The 20,062-nt window shown below is 38.1% G+C and overlaps 1 protein-coding gene across 4 annotated transcripts in view; it reads right to left on the reverse strand.

Moving 5' to 3' along the window:
* The window catches only part of C28H8orf34 (chromosome 28 C8orf34 homolog), a 406,660-nt gene that overhangs the window by 140,612 nt on the left and 245,986 nt on the right, over positions 1-20,062 (reverse strand). For 3 of the 4 annotated variants that reach the window (XM_077876661.1, XM_077876663.1, XM_077876659.1), the window contains exon 8: positions 18,564-18,699. In XM_077876661.1, coding sequence (XP_077732787.1) covers positions 18,564-18,699 — 136 coding nt within the window. The remainder of the gene's footprint in view (positions 1-18,563; positions 18,700-20,062) is intronic. The other variant, XM_077876660.1, reaches the window with a different exon arrangement.

Raw genomic sequence — 20,062 nt, forward strand, 5'->3', positions numbered from 1 at the left:
TGTCTTTTCTTTTATTTCTAATTTAGTAATAAGTTGTGCCCTTTCTCCTTTTTTCTTAGCCTGTCTAGAGGCTTATTTGGGCAAGATGGCAAGATGATAAAATAATAGTAAAGATAAAAAGTGGCATTTTCTTGTTCCAAGTTTAAGCCACTTTAAAAAGGCAAAAATCATATTAAAGCCAAGAAAAACACTAATGAGTTATTTGTTCTAAATTTGTTTCTATTTGTATGCAATCCAAAGTATAATTTGGGATAAACCTACCCAAGAAGAACATACACAAGCAATTTTTATTTCAAATATACATCAGGGAAATGCAATTTGTGTCTTTGTGATGATTTTCTGGTCATCTCATGAGAGGCAAACTCAGTGCCTTGTGAATCCTGCTACCAACACAAAGTCTAGCATGGTGACTCCGAAGTCCAAATTTTATTTTTTTTAAAGATTTAATTTATTTACTCATGAGAGACACACAGAGAGAGGCAGAGACATAGGCAGTGGGAGAAGCAGACTCCCTGCGGGGAGCCTGACATGGAACTCCATCCCAGGCCCCGGGATCACGTCCTGAACTGAAGGCAAATGCTCAACCACTGAACCACCAAGGCATCCCTGAAGTCCAAATTTTCCTTTTCATATGCATATCCTTCTCTAAAGAACTACAGTGAAGTTACTTGGTTGGAAACATTTCAAACTTTTTGATAACTCTGAGTATCCCTTCATTCTAGCTTAAACAGCAATGTGTGTTTAGATAGGACCAGAGCAGACAAAGTAACATTGACCAATTCACGTTTACTGGTTATATATCAGGTTAATGAGAAAATGACAGGATAATATTATGGAAAATTCAGCTCACCATGACCGGCACATGCCACATAGCCACATCATTCCATCCCTTCTCAGCCTCCTCCCATACCTACCTCTTTCCATTATTGGCAGCAAACCAAGAAAGAGTGCCTACTTTGAAGCAAGACTTCTTGGTTAAAATCCCTGTTCTATAATCCCTCATATTGTCAGGATTAAGTGAGTTAAAGCATATAAAGTGCTTAGAAAAATACCTGATAAGGAACACACTTGATAAAAATCAATGATTATGGGGTGCCTGGGTAGCTCAGTGGTTGAGCATCTGCCTTTGGCGCAGATTGTGATCCAGGACTCCCTGCAGGGAGCCTGCTTCTCCCTCTGCCTATGTCTCTGCCTTTCTCTCTGTGTGTGTCTCTCATGAATAAATAAATAAAATATTTTTTAAAAAATCAATGGTTATTCCCAATTTTAATAAGTAAAGTGCTTTATACACGTGTTACTATCTTATTCAACCATTCAATCATTACATGTGTTCCATGCATTGTTTTTGGTGCTGGAATTAGAGCAGCAAACAGACAAGATTCCTGGCCTCATGCAGCTGGTATTCTAGCAGCAGGAGACAGAGGAAGCATGCAGTGAAAGAAATAATAAGTGTGAAATTTAGAGGAAATAGGTAAGGAGAGAGTGATGAAGTTGGGATCATGAAAGGCTTTTCTGATGAGGTGACATTTGAAATGAAGGAGTAGGCCATGCAAGGTATACCATCTATCAGGGGAAATAGCAAGTGCCATAGAGCAAGACTGAAATGCATTTCACCTGTTGGAGGAAAAGCCAGAAGGCCAGTGTGATTGCTGGTCAGGAGCAAAGGGAAATGACACAAATGATCTAAGAGAGAAAAGTGGAAAGGGCTGGTACTGTATTCAGAGGTAAGCAGGATTCTGTGCTTCTGACAAATGTAAGAAGGAAGCCTTGGCTGCAACAAACATCAGCCAGCTGCCTTTATTCAACAGTAAAGGAAAACTGCAGCTGGAGGTGAAGTAGCTGTAGAGAAAGATTGCTGTGTGCAGTCTTCCCTACCTGCTTCTCTGAAAGCTAGAGAATTCTGAGTAGGGAGTCAAGTAATTATTTCATGAATTCCTTTCAGGGAAGGTAATAAAATGGAGTGACTGGATCCAAAGGACAATCCTCCCTCACCCCATAATAGGTACTTTCCTGAAATATCCAGATAATTGGACATATTCACTGCTGCACAATACCTGTATATACAATTGAAAGTTGCCTTTCTTATTTCCATCTGTATTTCAAATCAAAATGGATTTACTAACATATCATAAATACCTCAATATTAGCTCCCTTGCAGGAGTGGACTATTCATTACACAGATGTGAATTTCACCTTAGCAATGATTTTTATTCCAATCTTTTGACATTACTAAATTGAACCCACATTTTTCTGGGTGAATCTATGGTAGAGAATTAGCTTTTACAACATAGCCTACTCCTTGAGCATCATATTAGATTATGTTTTTATAGACCTAAGTTCTAGGTATTCTCTCCATTATAAACATATAATATAGTCTAAGATCTACATCAGAAAGTCTCTAACTTTGCATGGTTTAAATGTGAATTGTACCCTCATCCTATAATACTTCTATGGTTAGTGGGCCTAGTGGATCATATTGAAACACGAATCTCCCAGGGCAGCAGCTTCTCTGCCACCAGCACATCCTCTCATGCATGCAGCAGGACATGACATAAAATGGATTCCATGGTGCTTTCTCAGAGGATGGACGAGGGCATAAGGCATGCAAGCTGCAGGAAGAAGGAATGGGCATCTGGCTAATCTTGTTACAAACAAATGGCAAATTATTTAAAAATGGTAATGCAATACTTTTTATTGTGTTGATAACAAAAGTCTAAAAAGTCTAGGTCACTAATTTTAAAACTCTGGGCAAGACCCTCATAAGGCTGAGACCTATATACCCTCATTTTGCACAAAATGGCTCCAGATCACCTGGTTCCAGGATATTATATATACCAGGGATCACTGAAAGTTGAGGCACTGATGTCAAAAGAAGTAGATGTCAAAAGGTGTAGAATAAGAACACTACTCTTCAGGCTTAGACATAATACCAAATGGTAACTGATGCATTTCATCAGATTCCCTCTCTAGGAATCTGTAGATAAGATTTAGTGAAAGGCAATTATCATAAAGGTGCCTTATCTTAGGTTGCTATAACAAAATATCATAGACCAGGTGCCAAGTAACATGGCATCAAATTTGTTTCTTGGTCAAGGCTCTCTTCCTGGTTTGAAGATGACCACCATCCCATTATGTGCTCACATGACTTCTTTGTGTGCATTTGGAGAGAGAGCACTCCTGTTTCTTCCTCTTCTAAGGGCATTAATTCCATCATAAGGGTACTGCCTCATGACCTCATCTAAACCTAATTACCTCCTAAACATCTTTGGAGGTCCAAGATTCAACATATGCATTTTGTGGGAGTGACAAATATTTATTCTATAACAGTAGAAACAGAGAGGCACAAGATGCCAGGAGGTATTAAAATCCAGGAGTAAGCAAAAAGTTGAAAGAGTACCTTCACACAGAAGCAGGTTTGGAGGAGTCAGGAGAGGAGAAGGGTGTCTTGCTTGGTCCCAACATTGGTGACTGGCCACTAGAGAAGCTGATATATTCAAAATAGTCATGAGAAATATTCCAGATGTCAATGAGACTGAACTATTCTGTTATTTCTTCCCAAATATCCTTATCTTAAACCCCCATTAGCTAAAGTAAATCTCACTAAGGTTTCTGATTCTTATCATGAAGGTCCATGACTAACACAACTAAAAAAATATTTTCCTTAAAACTATAATAGGAAAGGAATTATATAAATGGTCATATTAAAGACTCTGTTTTGCTTCCCACCTATCCCTATAAGTGTTTTCTTCAACAATATCTTCGTTTTAATTCTCAGCATATTTATCTAATGACCCCATTCATCTATTTATGAATACCTGTGTGTATGGATAGTGAAGTATTTAATCAATGAGATAACTTCAAGTCAAGACAATAGAGTAAATTTGTATTAAAAACCTGCTGCTTGCATACACGTGCACACACACAAAAACTGGTAGAGATAAAATACATTTTAAAACCTATTTTAAAAGATGTAACCATGCTCAATACAAGATAAAATACTATCATGAACTTAAATGGAAACAGAATAATGGTAGGCTAAAATCACCACAGCTAAAAGCTATTTAGCTCCTAGCACCAGAAAGAGGCAGAAGAGGTTGGAAAGGAAAGCAAAATATCCTATTCTTGAAACCAGGCTTACTGTGTGAGATGAGGCTGAATGAGATGCCCTTCTGGTGAGCTAATGCTGGTAATGAGCAAAATCACTGTAGGGTCTGTAGACCTAGAGATGACTTGAGGAAACAGAGATAGCCATCGGCAAGAAACCCATCCACACCATCTGCTGGCTGGAAGCCCTGAGGCTCCAATATAAGATTTATATTATACTATAGTAATATTATACTGGACACCCCAGAATGGGGTGGAAGATAGAAAGGGTGGATGAAATACCAGCAAATAGGCAGGAGTAAGAAAGAAGAAGTGAGGGGACTCCCATTCTAGATCAGTTTACAAAAACTTTAAAGTATAGGAGTAAAAGATATCCCATGAAAGATTGCCAAGCAACTGAAAATAAAATGGTAAGAATACATCCAGCCTAACAACAAAACAATGCCCCATCAAGACTTTAAATAAGCAAATTTAAGAATCTCAAAGAAAGAAAAAAAATTTTTTAAAGCATATATTACAGGAGTAATAAGGGTAAACTCTAAAAACATAGAGATATTTAATGCATTTTGTGGGACATTGGACATAAAGAGACAATTTGGTTACTTGAAATATCAAGAAATTAAAAGAGAATTGAGCTAAGAAAAATGAGGTTAAAAAATATCAATGAGACATAAGAAGATGTAGAGAATAGATGGAAAAGCTCTAGATGGGTGCCTGAAGGAGAGAAGAGAAGGAATACAGGAGAGCAAATAGTCAAAAACAAGAGTGGTTAAAAGGGAAGAGCCATGAGTCTCAGATGGAAAACATTAATTTTGATGGTCTTACGCTAAATGGTAGTTGAATATGAAGCAAAGAAAGAATTTAAGAGTTGCTGGAGATAAAGAAGGATTACTTATGAAGGAATATAACAATGACATGGAGAAACAACCACAAATGGAATGAACCCAAATCACTAGATAAACCATTATTCCAAGGGAAGGAAGCATCCAAGACATTTTCAGACACAAAAATGAAAATTTGCTACCTATGGAGTCTCTGAAGAAACTGTTAAATGGTTTATTACAGCAAGAAGAAAAGTAAATTATAAGAAAAGTGTGAGGGATCCCTGGGTGGATCAGCGGTTGAGCATCTGCCTTCCGCTCAGGGTGTGGTCCCTGAGTACGAGGATGGAGTCCCACATCAGGCTCCCCTCAAGGAGCCTGCTTCTCCCTCTACCTATGTCTCTGCCTCTCTCTGTCTCTCATGAATATATCAATAAAATCTTAAAAAAATAAAAACGTGAGTTTTAAGAAGTGATGTTTTTAAAAATGGTAACATCTCCTAATTTATTGAGATTTAAAGAAAATTATTTTAATAATGTCCTTATTGGGGGAAAAAATATGTGGGCTAGAGAAGATGGACATAAGGCATGCTTACTCTTAAAGAAGAAAACTGGCTGGAAACAGGTGACTAAAGTTAGCAAACTAATAAAGAGTTGATAGCAAAATAAAGACAATTTCAAACCACAGATTAGAAATTTATACTCACTAGACCACTCAGTATGTAAAACTGTCCAACTTTTAGACTTCATCACATATTTATTTAGTTCTGCTCTTAACCTTAGCTCCAACCCTCTCCCCTTTATTATCCATGTAGGCAATGTGGCAGGAATGACAGCCATTCCAAACATATCCCCGGTAAACTGTTGGAGCTCTGAACTGGATACAAGATGAATCAATGCATATCTTGCCACCTTTTTTTCTCTAAGAGAAGAGAATGCAAGTGCATCATAACTAGCAAGAAAGTGAACTTGAGCAGAAGTAAAGATAAAAAATTAACCAGGAGAATAAAAAAAAAAGTAATTGTTTTCAATTTAAAAGTACTGAGAGAACTTTAAAGGGAAGAAAGCAAATAGGAACTGTGCTGGAAGAATGAGTATTTGGATATGTCTGTGAGTTGTGAATAAGGCAAAAGTCTTCCATGCAGAGGGAGGGGAGATAATTTTGGAAGGAAGATTATGGGATACACACATAGAACCAGTTAAACTGGGACTCAGGGCATAGGATAAAAAATAAAAAGATAAAGGCAAAAATTATTATTTTTTAAAGCTGTTCCCAGATACCTACCCTTTACTGTCATTACTAAACTCCAAAAGAAGATTCTACTGTTCAGGACTTAACTGGTAACCTCCTGTCATGCTGGTTGGTACTAAAAAAATCTAGAGTCACACTATAAGAATTCTCACATTTGAAGCGGAGAAAACCACTTGGAGTAGAGACTAAATCCAGAAGGGAGAGGGATCCACAGGACTGGGTTGAGGTAAAGATACTGGGCACTTGAGGGAGGAGGAAGTAAAAAATCACAAAGATAGCTACGGATAGCAACTGAAGTGTGTGTTGGATGCAGAAGGAACTTTAAGGAGGGTCTCAGTGATAACAATGTTAGTGGAAAGAAAATCACCAAGGGCTATTATTAACCCCAAGCTAGAAAATGGAAGATTAGGAATGATTCTGAGTTTCGGAATGATATATAGAAGCCATGTACTATAGCTAAAAGAACATTGAATATTGATTCGGAAGCCCTGGGTTCATGTCCACCAAAGACATTTATTAGCTGTGTGTAGAAGTTATTTAAATTCTCTGGATCAAGTTTCATCATTTGTACAGTGGATATAAAAATTATGAGGACTGGTTTTAAACGAATTAATGTCTTCCAAAATACTTTCTACAATTTAAAGCTCTCTATAAATAGAACATTTTACTGATTCTATTTTATTATGATGGTCATCTTATTATTTTATCTGTGCTGAATCTCTTCCTTTTGGCAAGTGCTTCTCCACAACTTCTCATGATTCTGTTGAAATTGTCAAATAAAGGAGGTCTCTTCCCTAACATACGGGTGAGCCCATGACTCACTAGAGCTCATCGGAGATCTCATCACCCCCATGCAGTGCCTATTCTCTGGTAGGCACATTACTTGGGGAGAGGTTAGCATTGCCTTTTTAAAGGTTACCATTTAAACCCTGGGAAAGGACATAAGTTCTAAGGATATTTTAAACACATAGCATCCAGGCACCGGGACCATCTAATTGGAATAGTCCAACAGAAAGTAGAATCTGGAGATAAAAAATGGAGATGTTGATAGAGAGAAAGAAAGATAAATCTAGAGATAGAGATGGAGATAAAAACGGAAAGAGACACACGGAGAAAGAAATAGAGAGAAAGCTATTCCAGTTGATATTCCTCTAATCTGCCCATCCAAGCATTCATTGACTATTTCATGTGGATCGCAAATTATTTAAGGTACTGAGGATATACCAGTGATTCAAGACAGATTTGGTCCCTGCTCTCATAGAGTTAATATTCTAATGAGAGTGAAAGCATGATAAAAGCCTTAAAAAGGAAAAGCAAGTTAAGCAGATTATGGTAGATCTTGAACCAACCATGCTGGGGGAGATGAAGAGGTGTGAGATATGAGGTGACTTCTGATCAATGTGGTTGATTAATCCCAATGCCAGTGACAGTCAATCACAAAGCCTGTTCTGGAAAGACATGGCAAACTCTTTCATTTCTTTCATACTGCTGAAAGAGAAAGTAATCTTTCACTCTATTAGCTGTCAGTTCTGTTGCTGAGAGAGATTTTGACCACATATGTCCAATAGGGATCTCAATTTTAACATGTGCAAAATTCTTAATTCTCCATCAGCCTACACAAGCTCCTCCCATCTTCTCTATCTCACCAATGGAACACCATACTTCAGTTACTCTGGCAAATATTTGGAATCAATGTGATTCTTCCCTTTATCTCATATGTACCACTTAATTCCAACAACAAATCATGTCGGATCTATCTTCAAAAGACTTCTAAGTCTGACAATTTCTCACCATCTCTACAGCTAGCACCCGAACACTAGGAAATTTAGACATATGCCTTGCTGTTCTCTCAAGATCTTCACATGAGAAGCTGGGTGAGTGTATCATCTCAGTTATTCCTGCCTACAGATCTTGATGAAATGACATAAGCCATATTTCTAGATAATGAGTCCATGGTCCTTTTTCTTTCTTTTATTTTTTTTGTCTTACAAGAAATGGGTCATACTCTGGGTAGGATTTGGGCAATGCACACCCTAGGAATAGAATAGGCAGCCTATAGGACATGGACAAGTTCTTATTTTCATCTTTTCTTACTTATTTTCTTCCACTTCCAGGGAGGGTTTGCTATGATTCATACTGGGGCAGTTTTCAGATCAAAACACATTGTGGTTTCAGATGGAAATCATAAACTGAATCTGTGTGCCTCTTGGTCTATTACCTGTGTTATTCCTCTCCCCAGGGAAAATCAAGCAAACAAAAACAGAAATTTACTATTCTTGTCCATAGGCTACTCAGGTTTCTAGACATATCCCTCAATTCTAGGGTCAGGAGGGTATCCTAGGCCTTTTCCTTTATTTGTCCTTAATTTATTGTCTTTCCTTGGTTTAATCCAGGACCAAGATGCCCTGAAATATCCAACTTCTATCTCGGATAGAATCATGCTATCTGTAAAACTGTAAAAAGAAAATCAAAGCTCTTTAATTGTCCTTCTCACTAATACCCAGTAGAGGTTGATGAAACTCATTGAAGACTTCAAGGGAGGGGGCCCCTGGGTAGCTCAGTCAGTTGAAGGACTGCCTTCAGCTCAGGTCATGATCCTAGGGTCATGGGATCAAGCCCTGGGTCAGGCTCCCTGCTCTGTGGTGAGCATGCTTTGACTCTCCTCCCTGCTCTCTCTCTCTCTCTTGCTATCTCGGTCTCTCTCTCAAATAAATAAATAAAATCTTAAAGAAAAAAAAAATAAAAGGACTTCAAAGAGGAAGAAACAGAAGGGGAAGAATCCTTCTCAGGAAACTCTAAAATGCCCCTAAGAGTAAACAAAGACTGATCCTTGTGTTATAAATTAATTATAATGCTATTCTGTTAAAAACAATTACAGACATCTGAGTGTCTCCGGTATTATCTGTTTGAAAAAGTGCCCTCACAACAAACAAAATCTAAAAGGTAATAACCATAAAATCTGATAAGTGAATTTAAACAGTGCTTTTGAATACAGTATGTTGATTTTGGGGGCCACAGGCTGGATATCTGTCATATCTGTAAATAAAAATGATGTTAATTTTTCCAAAAATTTTTAGTAACTGAGTCTAAAATATAATAACCAATTACAATCTTTTCTAATACAGGTTTACTAATAAAAATTTTCTGGGGTGAGGATAACATTTTTCAAAATTGGGGTCCCAAAGATACAGATGCAGTGAAACGCTGGGACACCTGCACCCCGATGTTTATAGCAGCAACGTCCACAATAGCCAAACTGCGGAAGGAGCCTCGGTGTCCATAGAAAGATGAATGGACAAAGAAGCTGTGGTCTACGTATACAATGGAATATTCCTCAGCCATTAAAAACAACAAATACCTACCATTTGCTTCAACGTGGATGGAACTGGAGGGTGTTATGCTGAGTGGAATAAGTCGATCGGAGAAGGACAAACATTATATGGTCTCATTCATTTGGGGAATATAAAAAATAGTGAAAGGGAATAAAGGGGAAAGGGAAAAAATGAGTGGGAAATATCAGAGAGGGAGACAGAGCATGAGAGACTCTTAACTCTGGGAAACGAACTAGGGGTGACAGGCACTGAGGGGGGGCACTTGATGGGATGAGCACTGGGTGTTATTCTATATGTTGGCAAATTGAACACCAATAAAAAATTTATTAAAAAAACAAACAAAAAAAAACAAAATTGGGGTTCCCTTTCATCAAAATTGATAGCAAATTTTCATCTGCTAATGATGATCCTGTAATGAGATCTTAGATATTTCACCCTTAAAAATGTTCTTTCAGGGATCCCTGGGTGGCGCAGCGGTTTGGCGCCTGCCTTTGGCCCAGGGCGTGATCCTGGAGACCCAGGATCGAATCCCACATCAGGCTTCCGGTGCATGGAGCCTGCTTCTCCCTCTGCCTGTGTCTCTGCCTCTCTCTCTCTCTCTGTGTGACTATCATAAATAAATAAAAATTTAAAAAAAAAAAAAATGTTCTTTCACATAGATAGGTACTACCAAATACTAATATTAATTCACATACATATAAAACACAAGCATATCAAACAGCTTAACATGATGTAATTCAAACTACATTAATTGTCATCAAAATGACTTTATACCATATAAGGTTGTCATATAAGCACTGTTTTATCTTGTAATAAGGAAATGTTATCAAGTATGAAGAAAAGCTAATTTCCAAAGCTATTCAGTGTTCAGTAATAGCACATGAGGGTGATTTTTCTCTTTCAGGAAACTTTTAATCTCAGCCCTTAGCTCAAAAAACTGCAAGAAAACACCACTAACAAGGCATCAAACTGATGTGCGGTAGGGTGAGTCAGAATATTCAGCTTTGGTTTTTGACAAAAATTCATGGACGTGAGGATGGCTCAGGCCACAACAGCCAGTGAAAATTCATCAATGATGCTACTAGTTCAATAACACAATAACACACGAGAGATTCAAATATTTTCCACAAAGTACCTGTAGCTGTTTCAAGCAGACTATTCGTAGAGGCTAATTCTTCAGCCACTTTAAACCTGGTGTTGACTCCATGAATAAACAACTGAACACCAACTGTGGCATCTGTAAACCCATCGAGCGCTGGGGAAACCAAGGGAAATCATTTAAATTCTTATATAATTGGCTGTTGGTGTTTCTCCCAATGACCTCGACGTTTTGAGGAACTGTTCTTGCCAGAAGGCTCACAGTCTCAAATTTTTTTTTTTCCGGACACACTTCTTCAGAGACAATGCTATGGAATTTTTAAGTCACTAGAATCTTTTCCAGCTTCTCTCATCAGCTCTTGATGCTGTTGTCAAATTGTACACACGTCAGGCATCAGGATGTCGAGAGTGGAAAGAAGTAGGTCTGCAACTGTGTTTTGCTTTTGTGCACTTACCTGGGGTGCTATCACCAGAGAAGGAGCTGCTTTATAGAGAGTGCCCAATATGGCTTTCTCGAAGTTACTCTCACAGTTGGCCAGCTGCCCTCAGCAATAAGTCATGGCCTTTGTAGGTGTATAGAAAGCAGCCATCACAGCAGATGCATGTGGATTCAGCAGCTAACACAGGTGGAGTTGTGCAGTTTCTCTGGCTGGGCCTGTAGCACCTAGGCAGCAGTGCTTAAGGGGTTCTAGGAAGCTGGGAGACACTGGGCACGGACCCTTTGACGTGGTCCTATGTGAGTTAAATTTTCCAAACCAAAAATTATATTTTCCCCTTAGCAGTTTTAAGCACCAAAAGAACAATTTAACTTTAGTTTAACAAGAAAAAAGTCACAGGCAAAGAATGAAAAAGTGGTCTGGGTCGAAGGCTTTGTGGTCAAACCTGCCGAAAGCCCAAATTCTAGAAGTTAGGAGTACAATGAATACCTTTCTCCTTCATATCAGTTAAACACTGATTTTAAAATCTTATATTGCTGCTGTTGTGGAGTTCTTTTTCCTCCTTCTCTCCAGTCAAAATCAAGGAATTTATATTAAATGCCTTTTAATTTGCAATAGGAAAAAAATATTTTGTAATGAAATTGGGTGATTTATCACTTTACTTTCATTTTAAGAAAACTATGTGTTTTACTGTGTAGTCACTGGTATAGTCATAGCTAAATGTAATACTGGGAATTTGGGGAATTTCATTTGATTTCATGTGGATTTTGATTTCTGCATTAATATTACATAAAGCTGAAGCTACATATAGATATGATATAAAATATGAGATTTCAATTTTTATGAACAATCTTTAACTTTAAACAAGTGATAGAAGTCCCATTTTTGTCCTTACTCATTTTTCAATGTCACCTCTGCTCACCTTTCCTTCCACTGAGAACTTGCTGAATTTTTTTTTTTTTAAGATTTTATTTATTTATTCATGATAGACAGAGAGAGAGAGAGAGGCAGAGACACAGGCAGAGGGAGAAGAAGGCCCCATGCAGGGAGCCCAATGTGGGACTTGATCCTGTGACTCCAGGATCGCACCCTGGGCCAAAGGCAGGTGCTAAACCGCTGAGCCACCCAGGGATCCCCAAACTTGCTGAATTTAAGCCTTCTAAAAACAGGTAAGGAAAAAAAGAAAAAGTGCCTAGGAAAGTGAAAGTGAATATAATGTATGATTAATTATGCAGATTTCCTCAGGTCAGCTAGGAAATCCTAATATAGATAGTTTGAGATTAGTTCACACTTCCAAGATTTCTCATTCACCTTTACCACAGCATGTCTCCTGCTTTATGTATCAAGTCAACACACAAACAAATTCAGTATTTTAATGTCATGATGTTTAGGAAAAATGATGAACAAGTTTTGATACCATGTCATGAAGCAAATCAGTTAAAAATCAGCAGACTATTTGGAAACAAATTTCCCCTAGCATTCTCATGCTATAGTTTCTGAGCCAAGGTCACTGTATGTTCACTATAATCCAATTTCTTTTAAAATGGCTTTCACTTCTTTTTGTGTGTGCACTATTGATGTTAAGCATGAATGAATGCAAACACTTGCACCATCAAAAACAAATAGCATTTTACCACCCAGAATGCCCTGGCAGGAGTCCAAGAAAACAAGATTTAACTCCTCAGAATGGCAGTAGGTAGACAGAATTAATGGGTGGTCTTTCCAGAAAAATGGCTTATAAACGTCACTGAAATAGTAATTCGGTGCCTTGGTATCCACATTTGCCTCCTGGCTATTGGTATCTTAACTGTTATCTTACCACAAAAAGTTAGGACATTTGATAAAAATACATAATTTGAAACTCAAAATTTTACAAACCACTGTTTTTTAAAACCACAGAAATGTTGCTGATAATTACAATTTGCATTACTGACCTACTGACACTACTTTTTAGTTGATACTACTTAGTGTGATTCCCAGGCAACAAATGTAACTTGTTTTGCCCATACATTCAAGGATTTGTTAACTATATTGGTGGAATCTTCTAAAAGTCAAACTGAGATACTCAATGAATATATTAAAAATCTACTTTGTAATGAGTAAAATCACCAGTTATAAGGACACTGCTACATCCTACACAGAAAATTCTTATTTACTTAACATTGCTGTTTTATAATAGCTTTTTTACTTTGTAATCTGAGGGGGAAAATGAGATGTTCTGGGTTAGAATCTTAATATATCTTGGTTGGTCAGGTATCTACTAGCCAAGATTTTCCCACTTGCCAGGTGATATCATCTCTGATTAAATCACACAAACTGCAGCAATGCCCACATCAGACTAAGGCCATCAAGAGCTATAGGAGTAACACTCTCCTGGAATAGTTTTCCAGCTTGAAAACGCAAGCTTTCTTTCAGTTGTACTTTCCCAACCATACGTGAAGTATTTATGGAAAAAAAAATTCTGTAATCTTCTTATTTCTTGTAACCAGGCTAATCAATAAACTTTGACATTCTTGATATTTTAGTCACCTTGTCCCACATAAAACTTTACAGAGCAATTTAATGCGGGCTGAATTCCTCTTTTCCTGATGTCTTGGAAAGTGGAAGTCTCACCAGTGGTCTCCTGTATCTTATATCCCTCAATCATCCCAGTAGAACCCATCAGTCTCATTACAGATTATGTCTTCCCATCAGGTTCCAAATGAAGAGGGCTCTGTGGCCTTTGACTGAATGCCCTCAACTTTATAAAAGCAATAATGTTCTAGACATATCATATGCAAACTCATTTCTACATACTGTGACTCCGTAAGTAGTGCATAAGTGGTGCAATATCTGAAAAAAAGATTGAGAAAAATAGCAATCTATAGAGTAGACTCTACCTCTTAACATTAACTTGCTCACTGATGGGTTCTTTGCAGAAACTCTGAATATCACTTAAGTTTCATTGATCTTCACTGAGCTTGTCTACAATATCTTGCAGCTGCAGTATTATTTCAAGATCACAACAAAACCATAATCTCACCTATGCATTTTACCTCTCCAGTTCTAAGGGAGAAAAAAAAACAAACAAACAGATTTCTTGACCTTAAAACTTGAAGGAACAACAAACAAATAAACAGCAAAAATATTTCCAATTTAGACCATTTTATTAAATACATAAATCCTGGAAGATGGACATACTTTTTTTTTTCTCCCTAGTTAAAAGCCTAAGGCAGGAGAAAATTCCAGAATGTCAGAAAAATGAGGCTCTTTTTTCTTCAATACCTGAGCACTTTAATGCAGCCCTCTCAAAAAATGAGGAAAAAACTCAAAGCATTTTAAACTGCTTAAGTATTTACATGGTAATTATCCCAGTGAGTGAGAGAAAAAGAGGAAATCCCTGTTCCTTGACAGCCTTGCACTGTGAACAATTTGCTAGCTGCCTTTGCATACATTATTCTGTCCAGACCTCTCAATTGTCTTTAGAGGTTATCTCCAGGATTGCAAGATGCAGTATCAGATTTTCTGAATATTTGCATAATTTTTCCCAAATGATACATTAGGTAATTTAGGGCACATAAAAATCCCTTTGCCAGACTTCGAAGGAAGCTGTCTTTCTATTTACTTTTGCTGTAAAGCACTGAAAAGTGTTGATATTTATGTCCTACAACTGAACATTAATTATCCAAAAGTTTCTTATCCATCAGCACCACAGTGTCTCCAATCCAGTGAGATTTAGAATTAAGTTCTGATCCTAAAAGGCCCCAAATCTAATGTCTAGTCTTCCTATATAAAACCCACATTATCTCTTATTATCTTCCAGGCTGGGTACCAGTGCCCACTCAAGAAGAGCAGTGACAATGGGTATAGTTCTTTAAATGGAGCAACCATGTTCTCCATGCTGGTCTAGTCTGCAGCTTACTGACTGACTCACTCTCTCTGAGTTCTGAGGGATCACCTGGTCACTCTAAAACTACCACCTGCCTACCATAAACTCCTGTGCAGTCAGGTACCCTGAGACAGTATTATCTGCCTTTTCTGGGCACCAAAATCTTCACCCAGTGGCCTGTTGAGGTACCTCAGCCTGCATTCCTCCAGTCCTGATTCATTGCTTATCATCGAAATTTCTACAAATCAGAGGTTACAAAGGCCTACAGACTTTACACAGGTCCTATAAGTGAGTGAAGCTGGATAGACAATGTGAGGTGAACTGGAGCATAGCTGCAGGGTCTAAGGGCCTAGGGGGAAAGCTGCTACTGGGTAATCATCTGAGAATGTGGGCCCCAGTGTTATCACCTGTAGGGATTTTTCTTAAATATTTTATTTATTTATTTATGAGAGACACACAGAGAGAGGGGTGGGGGCAGAGAGAGAAGCAGGCTCTATGCAGGGAGCCCGATGTGGGACTCGATCCCGGGTCTCCAGGATCACGCCCTGGGCCAAAGGCAGGTGCTCAACCACTGAGCCACCCAGGGATCCCCATCCTGTAGGGATTTTTTTTTTTTTTCCCTGTAGGGATTTTTAAGATGAGACAGAAGTCCCAATATTTTATGTAAAATTAGTAACTAGTCCAGTGGTATTTTTAAATGTTAGGAAGACACAAAACAACTGGACATTGCCCACAGTCCTCCAGTTTATGACTTCTGCCCCAGCCGTGACTTAAAAAGTAAAATTCTCATTCTTACAGTCTTTTTTTTTTTTTAATTCTCAGTCTTAAAAGTCAATCTTGCAACTAGGAGAAGTGAACTGACAATATAAATTGATGTCTGAAAATTAATTATGGAAACCTCTGATTAGCACATCACTGTATTACCAAAGTAGTTCACTCTAATTAGTATTGGGAGATAGTCCTCTATGAGTCTCTCAGGTTCCTACATATCTGGTGAGCAAAGCCACTTGACAGCCTCAGTTTCAGACACTCTGTTCAGGGATGTCTGTATTGCAAACAGCCTTGGAAGAGACATATGGAGGCTCCCAGTAGAGCAATGCTAACATCCCATTATAAAACACTGTTTTCCTAAACTCAGTGTTCCTCTCTAATACGATAACCTCCTATCCTATTTGTGTCATTGTCTGAAAATTTGTGGATTGGGAGATCAGTGGAGATGATAACACTCTGGCAATTGTTGTAAGTGCCAAGTCCTTGGTCTCTGACAGCTATCTTCTGCCCACATTGATAAAACAGTGGCCAACTAACACATCAGATTGCAGATAAGGTAAAATCTCAGGTTCTCTAAAGTTCTTAACTCATACTAGTTCCACTCTGAATTCTGACTATGGTAGCCCCCTAAAATCCACAGCCTAGTATTTTCGTCCAAACTATTTACCACATTTCCCTGAATCAATACATCCCTATCTTGCTTTTGGAAGTACAAGCTTGCCTATACTCCATCAAAAGTCAGGAGCTCCCATTATTTGAAACACCCCAAATCTCTTCCTATCTCATTGTTTCTAACCATTTGAGGCTTCCGTCTTTACCTTCAGGCAACAACTTAGCAATAAAATAAAATGACAAAGCAGTCAGTCCAGCTATACTACCTGGGTTTGAAAATGTGTCTTGCCTCCTACTTGCTGTGTTACTTTGGACAAGTAATTTAACCAACTCCTGACTCAGCTTCCTTATCTACGAAATGAGGATAACAACTGTAATTAACTTCGTTACTTGAGAGTTAAATAAATTTATGTATTTAATGTGCTTAGAATGGTACGTGCTATGTAGTGAGGAAACAATAAATGTAATCGATTGTTTTTTCAATCAAATACTTCTTCAATAAATTAGTTAAAGGCTCAATCTTAAATACAGGTTATTTGCAATTTACGGTCTAACTCTATTATTGGCAAGCTGAATGGTGGATGATTCAGGGTTAGGTGGGTGCTTGGCCCTTTCTCAATTCAAATCCTCAGCAGCTTGGAAACATACCATTTTCATAGGCTTCCCTTTTTGATAAAATAATCTTTTACAAATGATATGAAGGATCAAATACTAATCCCCCACAAGTCAAACTGTAAATGAACAAATATACTGTTAAAAAGAAACCCCAGGGCCATAATAGAGCCATTTAAGTAGAGACTCTCAGTCAGTAAACCAAGACTTAATACTTAATCGAACTGCAGTTTCAACTCTCCTGGACTGTGTAACCTTTAACCAGTCATCATGGGAATTTCCTGGTCAGCACTAGGAAGTTTACTGAGAGACCCCTTCTGTTCCATCTAGGAGGGCAGCCATGCCTAAAACAATGGATTCTTTGCTAACAACCCTCCTCAATTTTGCCCCCGCCCCTCCCGCCCACCTCCAGTCTCCCTACCTTTAAAAATTTTTCCTTTCCCGTTGCTCAGTGAACTCTTCTGTTCGCTACATGGGAAGCTGCATGATTCAGGAATTATTTGATAAAGCCAATTATATCTCCAAAGTTCACTCGGTTGAATCTTTGTTATTTATACTCTAAAAGTTTTTTAAATGCTAAACAACTTTCACATAAATGACCTTGTACACTCAAGATGCCTAAATACCATCACAAAAATGCTAGAAGTTTTCTTCGAAGCCCTCATCAAAGTCAATTCACCCAAATATAACTGGTCTGAAGCAATGTTTCCATTGATGTTTCCACTGTGCTATGGCATTTCTAATGGTCTCAAATAACATCCCTGCTTTTCGAAGAGGTGTCCTTTCTATTTTTCTAAGCCTGTGGCGATTAAAATAAAAATTTCAAAAGGGTAAAAGAGGAAAAGCTACAAGAATCTGATTTGATTCTCCTACCCTCCCTCCCTCCCTATTTCGAAGCAGCTAATCCCCTCTCAAACAGTACAATAGAACAGCTAGACATAAAGAAAAGGAGATAAAACTGGCCAGCCAGTGCATTGTTCTTGCTAATCTGCACCATTTACATAAGGGTTAGAAGGCTTGTTTTATCATTTAAACAGGCTTAAAAGCCTCTTTGCAAATGAGATTTAGTTCCTACAAAAGAATGAATTCTAGCTATTTGGTGAGTTTCTGCTAGACCAGCACTGGGAGCTGACTTGGCAGTAACTTAAGCTACTTCTTTGGCCACATACAGTATATGCAAAGATTGCTTCCAGCTGCCAAAACTGAAAAGTGTCAAGCTGATTAAATTCTTTCCAGGAGGTGAACAAGATGAGGAGCAGGTTAAGAGGCCAATAATATCAGATCTTAAACGATACCTGGGCAAACGTGCCTTTATGCAGGTGCTTTAAAAGTGGCTTTGAAGCTTTAGAGCCCTTATATTCATTCTTCCTTTGAAAGGGAACAGTAGGGCAGATGGCAAATGAAATTCAGGGACAGAAGACTTAAAATTTCTCACTGTGAAGCGAGGACAAGCTAAAGTCTTTGATTCATTGTTGGTCTGAGTGGCATTCGACACAAGGATAAACTGCACGACTAAGTCCCTTGCCAATGTTAGCACAAAAGATAATTGGGAGGAAATTATATTCTTAACACAGAGGAGTATACCCTTTGCATCAAAATCTTAGATCTTAAAAATGAAGATTATGTTTATATATACTATACCTATGATTTGTTTTACCTGGCACACCTTGAACAGATGTTCAGTGTGACCTTGGCCTGAGGTTCAGCAGGGTGAGTAGCACGACCTTGGTTAAATTTGCTCCCAGAAGGTACAAGGGTAGTTACTCCCTCCATTCTTAAATCATCAAGATCCTCTGTAACAACATAAACAATTGCAGAGAAAACATTAGCCCTAAAAGAATCAAGAAGAAGAGTCTATGTTTTGAGATATCCGCCAGTAGTTAAGTATATTTCCACTTTGCAGAAATACTGCTTCATGTATGAGTTATTTTTCAAATCATTTCTAGATGTAGTTGAAGACATATGAAAAAATTTTCAGGAGAAAAAATGGTGAGAGGCTGAATCCACTTAGACAATGAGCAGGTTATCGTCTATGACTATGGAACATGGATCTGCCACCTTTCTGTAACCGTGCAAAGAAACCACACCAAAATCTCTGCTGCCATTAGCTCCAAATGGTCAGGGTTTGGTCAGCGACTGCCAGCTTCTCTATTTTTGCCTTTGTTTCCAACTCAGAGCCAATCAAAAAAAGACATAATCTTTCAAATGAATTAAAAACCATTTGTTTGTAATTAGCTTGCCTTCATAGCTTCCCCATGCAATAGCCTCTAATAAGGATCTAATAACACATCTGAAGTCTTCTCTGTTTTCACTCTTAATTTTTCCCCTTTTTTTTCAGGTGGAGAGGACAATATACTCGGAAGTCATGACCAAGATTCACTGAAGCCCCCTCCTATTTTTCCCAGGTCCTCAGTCAAGACTTAAAAAAGATCTTAGTTTCCCTTGCAATTCGGTCCTGATATAATATGTACATGATCTCCTGCTTTATTCAGAGAACAAGGGCGCTGGTAAAAAACGATTCCATTTTTTTGTTCTTAGTCTTAGCAAAAGAGGGACATAAAGTTTAAAAGATAAATTACAATTTTGCCAAAATAAAATCCATTATTTGAGGTTATAACCTATATAAGGAGGGAAATCACTTTTTCCCTGATAAGGCTACAGACTATCCAAACATTTTAGACCCTTCACAAAACAATCAAGAGTATTTCTGGTTTAACTGGATATTGTAACCAACAAGTGTCAAATTTTCCTGAGATTGTGATGACTTTTAGTTTAAGTCATAAATAAGATTTCTGTTATCTGAAGAAGACTTCTCAATAGACTCCTTTCACAGGCAATACCAACTAAAATTCTTTTGTCTACTTGCATATGGGCAATCTGGGCAAGCACATCGAGTTTTAACTCAATTTCATGGGAGTCATAAAAACTCACCACATTTACCTGATTGTCAAAGCTTCTTCCCCTTGTTTTTTTTTTTTTTTTTTTTTAATTTTTATTTATTTATGATAGTCACAGAGAGAGAGAGAGAGAGAGAGAGGCAGAGACACAGGCAGAGGGAGAAGCAGGCTCCATGCACCGGGAGCCTGACATGGGATTCGATCCTGGGTCTCCAGGATCGCGCCCTGGGCCAAAGGCGGGCGCTAAACCGCTGCGCCA

Source organism: Canis aureus, chromosome 28, assembly GCF_053574225.1.
Source record: "Canis aureus isolate CA01 chromosome 28, VMU_Caureus_v.1.0, whole genome shotgun sequence".
Taxonomy (NCBI): Eukaryota; Metazoa; Chordata; class Mammalia; order Carnivora; family Canidae; genus Canis; species Canis aureus.